This window comes from Chiloscyllium plagiosum, chromosome 26 (assembly GCF_004010195.1).
Source record: "Chiloscyllium plagiosum isolate BGI_BamShark_2017 chromosome 26, ASM401019v2, whole genome shotgun sequence".
In the NCBI taxonomy this organism is placed as follows: Eukaryota; Metazoa; Chordata; class Chondrichthyes; order Orectolobiformes; family Hemiscylliidae; genus Chiloscyllium; species Chiloscyllium plagiosum.
In genome coordinates this window covers 34,672,217-34,680,062 of record NC_057735.1, presented here as the reverse complement: position 1 = coordinate 34,680,062, position 7,846 = coordinate 34,672,217, and the positions used below count along the sequence as shown (strand labels likewise).

Sequence of the window (7,846 nt, the reverse complement as noted above, 5' to 3'; positions counted from 1 at the left end):
GAGAACAGCCAGGGAATTCCTAGAGGCATGGCACTCATCCACAGATTCAATCAATAAGCACATCGACCTGGACCCAATATACCGACCACTGCAGCGGACAGCTGGAACTGACAACCGGTAGCGGCACTCCTGGTGGTGTGCTAACTTCCTGAACCACTGCATATAAGTGATGTAGGTAGATGACTGGGGAAGGAATTCCAGGATTTTGACCCCGTGACACACAAGGAATGTGGATGTATTTCCAAGTCAGGATTGAGAGTGGCATGGAAGGGTACTTGCAGGTTGTGATGTTCCCATGTAACTATTGCCCTTCTCCTCTAAATGGAAGTGGGCATGGGTTGGAATTTGCTGTCTAAGGAGCCTTGGTGAATTTCTGCAGTGCACCTTGACGGTACACACTGCTGCTACTGAGGGACGGTGGTGAAGTGACTGGTAGTGGATGTGATGCCAGTTACGTGGGCTGCTTTGTCCAAGATGGTATCAAGTTTCATGAGTGGTGTTGGAGCTGCAGTTACCCAGGCAAGCGGGGCATATCCCATCATGGTCTTCACTAGTGCCTTTTAGATGGTAGACAGACTTTCGAGAATGAGGATATAAGTTAGTGGCTGCAGTATCTTGTCTTCTGACCTGTTCGTGCCCATTGTATTTGTGTGGCAGGTCCAGATCAGTTTCTGGTCAATAGTAACTCCCAGGATGACGTTAGTGGGAAATTTAGTGACAGTAATACCATTAAATGTCAGTGGGCAATGGCTAAATTGTCTTTCATTGGAAATGATCATTGCCTGGTATTTGTGAGGCATCAATGTTACTTGCCATTTGTCAACAAGCAGGACTTGTTGCATTTGGACATGGAATGATTCAGTAGCTGAGGAATCACGAATGATGCTGAAAATCAGGCAACATTCCCACACCTGACCTTAAAGTGGAAGGTATCATTGACAAAGCAGCTGAAGACTGCTGAGCTACTCCTGCACAGATGTCCTGGAGTTGGGATGACAGGCTTCCAACAACCACAGCTATTTTCCTATGTGCCAAGTATGTCTCCATCCATTGGAAAGTTTACCTTCTGATTCCCATTGGCTCCCATTTTATCATGCATCCTTGACACTATTACTTGACCAAATGTGGCCTAAATGTTAAAGTCTGTCACTTTCACCTCCACATCTGGAACTGAGTTATTTTGTTCATGTTTGAACCAAGGTAATGAGGTCAGGAGCAGAGAAGCCCTGATGGAGCTAAAACTGGGTGTCACTAAGCAGGTGCTGATTGATAGCATGATTGATGATGCTTTCTATCACTTTACAGATGATTAAGAGTAGACCAATGAGGTAATTTGCCATGTAGGATTTGTCCTGCTTTGTGTACAGGTCACACCTGGGCAGTTTTCCACGTTGTTGGGTCGATGTCAGTGTTGATGCTGCACTGGAACAACGTACCTAGGGGGGTAGCAAGTTTGGGAGCATAAGTCTTCAGTACTACTAGTAATACCAGAATGTTGCCCTATCCTTTGCAGAATCTAATGCCTCCAACAGTTTCTTGTTTTCATGTGGAGTGAATCAAATTAGCTGATGTTTGGCATCTGAGATGTTGGGGACCTTTTGGGTAAGGCTAAGTTAGATCATCCACTTCACACTTCTGGCTGAAGGTTGTTGTGAACGCTTCAGTATTTTCTTTTGCATTGATGTGCTAGACTTTCCCACCACTGACATTGAAGATATTAGTGGAGCCACCACCTCCAGTGAGTTGTTTGATTGTATCCTTCGCTGTTCGTGACAAGATTCAGAGCTTAGATCTGTTCTATTGATTTGTGGTCTCACTTAGCTCTGTCTATCACTTGCTCCTTATGTTGTTTGGTGTGAATATAGTTTGATTTTGTAGCTTTGCCAGGTTTGCACCTCATTGTTAAGAATGTTTGGTGCTATTGTTGACATGTTCTCCTGCATTCTTCATTGAACCCATAGCGTGATGGTAATGGTTGAATGGGAGATATGCCAGGCCATGAACTTGTAGGTTGTGTTGGAGTATGATTCTGCTGCAGCTAATGGCCCCCAGCGCCTCATGGATTTGCAGTCCTGCATTACTAGATCTGTTCAAAGTCTATCCAATTTAGCATGGTGCTAGTGACACATCACACGATGTAAGGTGTTGTTATCATGAAGATGGGGCTTCCCCTCCACAAAGACTGCACGGTGGTCACTCTTAGCAATACCGTTGTGTACAGATGAATCTGCAGCAGGCAGATCTGGAAGGATGAGGTCAAGTATGTTTTTCCCTCTTGGTTCCTTCACCACCTGTCAAAGTCTAACAATAATACCCTCTAAGACTTATCCAGTTTGATCATTAGACATTGAAACCTCTCGTTCAGAGTCCATTCTGCATTCTTTCCACCCTTTGAGCGTTGTTCAGCGTAAAGGAGCATCGATGAATTAGCAACTGATTTATCAGCTGAGGGTGAACAATAATAGTAATCAGCAAAAGGTTACCTTGCCCATGTTTGACCTGATACCATCAGACTTCATGGTGTCAAGTTAAGGTTTCTTGATCCTTTGGATTGTTTATCAACGTGTTGCTGTCTGCTGGGTATGTCATGCCAGTGGAACTGGACTTGCCTGAGGGTGATGATTATACTATCTGGCATATTGTCTGTTGCAACAGAATCACTCTATAAGTTCATGATTCAATGAGTGTAAGTATGAACATGTCAGGCTATTGCTTGACTAGTCTTTGAGACAGCATCCCAATTTTGGCACAAGCCCCAAGATGTTTTATAGGGTTTTTGTTTGCATGGTTGATAGAACTGTTTTTGCCATTGTAATCTTTGGTGTCTGTGTCAATGCCTGGTGGTCAGTCTCGTTCATTTCTTTTTTGAGACTTCATAGTGATTCATACAGATATAGAGATGTAGAGCACGGAAACAGATTCTTCGGTCCATGCTGACCAGATATCCTAACCCAATCTAGTCCCACCTGCCAGCACCCAGCCCATATCCCTCCAAACCCTTCCTATTCATATACCCATCCAGATGTCTTTTAAATGTTACAATCATACTAGCCTCCACCATTTCCTCTGGTAGCTCATTCCATACACATACCATACTCTGCATGAAAAAGTTGCCTCTTTGTTCTGTTTTATATCTTTCCCCTCTCACCCTAAACCTATACCCTCTAGTTCTGGACTCCACCCACCCCAGGGAAGAGACTTTGTCAATTTACCCTATCCATGCCCCTCATGATTTTATCCATCTCTATAAGGTCACCCTTCAGCCTCTGACTCTGTTGTTACAACTGATTGGCTTGCTAGGTCATTTCAGAGGACAGGTGAGAATTTCCCACATTGCTGAGCATCTGGAGTCACATATAGGCCAGACAAGGGAAGGATGGCAAATTTCTTCTCTGAAGGACATCAGTGAACCAGATGAATTTTTCCAGTAATCAACAGTAGTGTCATGGTCATTATTGAACTTTTAATTCCAGATATTTATTGAATTCAAATTCCACCGTCTACCATGGCAGGATTTGAACCTGCTTCCCCAGAACATTAGCTAAGTTTCTGGATTAAGTGGCTAGTAATTAATCACCTCCTCACTAGCCCACTTATAAATTCCCTTCCAAATCTCACACTGTCCTAATTTGGAACTATATTAAAATTCCATCACCAATTCTAAGCCAATAACCTGGAACTGCTTAACAGCTCTGTCTGTCTCACTGCTTCTTCTCACCCCTTCTCCGTTGTTCTCAACATCCCACTTAGCAAAAAAAGAATCCCAGTGCTCAACCTTCCCTCTTCCTGAATTTAATTCGCTCACTTTATGCTCCTTTCTCCCGCTCAGTGTTCTTTTATTTCGACTTGACTTCTCTCTCAGTTGTAGGATCTTTCAGTGATTTTTCTGCCTGGAATTTCCTCTCAGAGGAGTTGTGCTGCCTGAAGCTACTTCACTTCAGCAGTCTCCTAGCTTCAAGGTGCACCCCAAATCTCCCAGCAAACATATCCCATCGAAAAAAAAATACCAATTTGTATGAAACTGTATTTCACCCTGGGCTCCTTAACCTGATAATCAAGATTTCCTGAATACTTTTAACCTCTTTGACCTTTAACTCTCTCTGGACTGCCAATGCTACAGGTTTTGTAGATCTTGGGTATCTGGCTAAGTAAGACACCAAGAATGAGTGATGAGGGCTCTGAAATCTTGGAAGTCTCACTGCTGTTGAAATGATTATAAATAAATGACAATATCATAATTCACCAACTGTTACCTATTGGCAAAACTAACTGCACATATAGGATGGCCACTCTGTGATGTGCCAAAGACACACCTTGGAATTCTGTACTGTCTAATTACTTGCTATAGATATTAGAAGAAAGTTTAGTGAACAATCAATACTCCAAACTTATGGACATGAAGAATATGATGTGCAATTTACTGAATGCCGAATTTCTGACTCAAAGAGAATGAAATGTTTACATATGAGAGTAAGCTACATTTTCACTTGCTTTGCTGACATGCTTTAGATTCCTCATCTTAGACTCCAAAGTGTGAGAGCTTTGTCAGTCAGTTATTCCGTAGCACCATTTGAACATTTTTCCTGATGTTCTCGCTACTTTCAAAGAAAGACAATGGCATAACTTTTTGTGGAATCTAGCTCATTTTCCTACAAGTCTGCTTTTTTAAAACTTACTTCTCTCTATTTCAATTCTCTTAAATGTGGGTAACCTTTTGAATTGCTATTTGTTTTAGGTTTTCCAATAATCACTAAAATCCACATTTTATCTTCCTTGCCTTCCTGTTAACCTCTTGCAGTTCTTTGAACCTAACTTTACTGGATGCACTAGACTTGAATCTCCCAGTTGCATTTTTCCCATATTCTATTGTAAATTTTGAGTTCAGGAATCATACCGAAACACACGAACCGTGAACTCTATATTCATAACATTTATTTTGAAATGAAAACTGACTTGTAGGAAAATGAGCTAGATTCCACAAAAGGTTATGCCATAGTCTTTCTTTGAAAGTAGCGAGAACATCAGGAAAAATGTTCAAATGGTGCTGCCGATTCATTGACTGACAAAGTTCGGACACTTTGGAGTCTAAGATGAGGAATCTAAAGCAAAGCAAGTGAAAATGTAGCTTACTTATATTTAAACATTTCATACTCTTTGATTCAGCAATTCTACATTCAGTAAATTGCACATCATATTCTTCATGTCCAGAAGTTTGGAGTATTGATTGTTCACTAAACTTTCTTCCAATATCTACAGCAAGTAATTAGACAGTACAGAATTCCAAGGTGTGCCTGGCACACCACAGAGTGGCCATCCTATATGTGCAGTTAGTTTTGCCAATAGGTAACAGTTGGTGAATTATGGTATTGTCATTTGTTATAATCATTTTAACACAGCAGTGAGACTTTCAAAGACTTCTGAACTTTCATCACTCGTTCTTTCTTAGCAATACAGATCATGCTGATCCCTTATAACCAGTTGGAGCTCGGATACAAAGCTGTGGGTTACAGCTTGGTTGCAGTGTTTACTGTGTAGTACTGGTTCGCATGTTCACCAAGATGGAAGTCATAATGTAGCCCTTATGAATGAGATTTACTGATTGGTGCTATATAATTGGGGACAGCTTTTTCTTTGTAAACCAAACTCTATTTGAAGCTACGTTTGGATTCCCTTAAGCATTTTCAGAAAATAAGTTACTGCAGCCAACCAATAATAGTGGAGACTACAACAGAAGAGAATTACACTTCAGAATTTGGTTTCAAAAGAAGTGTGTTATTGCATTATCTCGTCCCCTGTTAGCTGATTTTTAAACCAAATTTGAATGACTTTAGAATTTTGTGTGTAAATTGCGCATGCTGTAATTTGCTTTGTTAAAATAGGGTGTAACACTAACAGACCTGCAGGAAGCTGAAAAGACGTTCAGTCGATCTCGAGCTGAGAGACGAGCTCGGGAACAACAGGAGAAGGACGAGAAGGAAAAGCAAGATGTGGAAAAGCAAGATGAGAAAAAAAAGTTTTTAACAACACAGGATACCGAAGAATGCAAGCAGAAATCAAGTCGAAGCCCAGAGAAAGAAGTATGTTGAATTGATTAATTGTGCTATTTTAATACTGAGGAGTGTGTGAAGAATTTGGAAAAGTCAAATGTCAAAAGAGGCTAAAACTGCTTGAGGCTGCTGTAAAAACGAAATTAATTTTTGCTCATTGATGAACTGAAAACAGAGCATTCAATAGAGCTGCAGTGGCATCCATTTAATGGGATATTTTGAGTGTGTAGATATATTCAAAGGAAGAAACATTTCAATGTTTCATCAAAGAATTGTTCACTCGTAAAACAAGTTTTCAACTTCTCAAAGAGAAAGTACAATTGAAGAAGCCTCTTTTGTGTAGTATATGGTTGTATAAATCATCACTATTAAACTATGCAGTGTATTTTCACAGTTCCTAAGTTATTTCAGAGATCGTAAATTTCTTGACTTTACATTCAATCATTTCAATCCTCCCCATTTTGAAGGAACATGATGTGATCCATTGTTGAACCTTTTGGTTACAGAATCAGAGTCATACTGCACAAAAACAGACCCTTTGGTCCAACATATCCATGACAACCAACGTTCTGAAACTAAATTAGTCCCACTTGCCTACGTTTGGCACATATCCCTCTTAAGCCATTCATATTCCTGTACCTGTCCAAATATCTTTTAAATGTTGTAACTGTTCCTGCATCTACCACTTCCTCCAGCAGTTCATTCTGCATATGAACCAGCCTCTGAGAAAAAATTGTTCCTCAAGTCCCTTTTATATCTTTCTCCTCTCACCTTGAAAAAAATGCCCACCAGTTTTAAATTATTCCATCCTAGGGAAAAGACTGTTGCTAATCACCTTATCTAAATCCCATATGATTTTATATATCTCTATAAGGTGACCTGTCAACCTCTTAAGCTGCAGTGAAAAAAAATCCCAGTCCATCCAGCCTCTCCTTATAACTCAGATCTTCCAGTCCTGGCAACATCCTGGTAAGTCTTTTCTGCACCCAATTCTGCGTCCAATTTAATAATATCCTTCCAAAGCAGGGCGGCCAGGACTGTACACAGTACACCAGAAGTGGCCTCACCAACATCCTATACAATCTCAACGTGACATTCCAATTCCTTTACTCAATGGTCTGAACAATGAAGGCAAGCATACTAAACGCTGCCTTAACCACTGTGACTACCTGTGATGCAACTTTCAAAGAAAACGTTTCGTCCCCTGGCTAGGCGACATCATCAGTGCTTGGGAGCCTCCTGCGAAGCGCTTCTTTGATGTTTCCTCCGGTGTTTATAGTGGTCTGTCCCTGCCGCTTCCGGTTGTCCGGTTCAGCTGTCCGCTGTAGTGGTTGGTATATTGGGTCCAGGTCGATGTGTTTGTTGATGGAGTTTGTGGATGAATGCCATGCCTCTAGGAATTCCCTGGCTGTTCTCTGTCTGGCTTGCCCTATGATAGTAGTGTTGTCCCAGTCGAATTCATGTTGCTTGTGACAACAAGCAACATGAAATCGACTGGGACAACACTACTATCATAGGGCAAGCCAGACAGAGAACAGCCAGGGAATTCCTAGAGGCATGGCACTCATCCACAAACACCATCAACAAAGACATCGACCTGGACCCAATATACCGACCACTACAGCGGACAGCTGAAACTGACAACCGGAAGCGGCAGGGACAGACCACTATAAACACCGGAGGAAACATCAAAGAAGCGCTTCGCAGGAGGCTCCCAAGCACTGATGATGTCGCCTAGCCAAGGGACGAAACGTTTGCAACAAAAACTTCAAGCTCGGCGAACAGAACCACAACAAACA

At 41.5% G+C, this 7,846-nt stretch overlaps 1 protein-coding gene across 2 annotated transcripts in view; it reads left to right on the top strand.

Annotated features, from left to right (window-relative positions):
* The window catches only part of LOC122563241 (protein phosphatase 1 regulatory subunit 12B-like), a 282,450-nt gene that overhangs the window by 200,684 nt on the left and 73,920 nt on the right, over positions 1-7,846 (top strand). The window contains exon 14 of one of the 2 annotated variants that reach the window (XM_043716856.1): positions 5,880-6,077. The exons of the other annotated variant lie outside the window; for it this stretch is intronic. Within the exon in view, the coding sequence (XP_043572791.1) occupies positions 5,880-6,077 (198 nt within the window). The remainder of the gene's footprint in view (positions 1-5,879; positions 6,078-7,846) is intronic. 2 annotated transcript variants of the gene reach the window in all.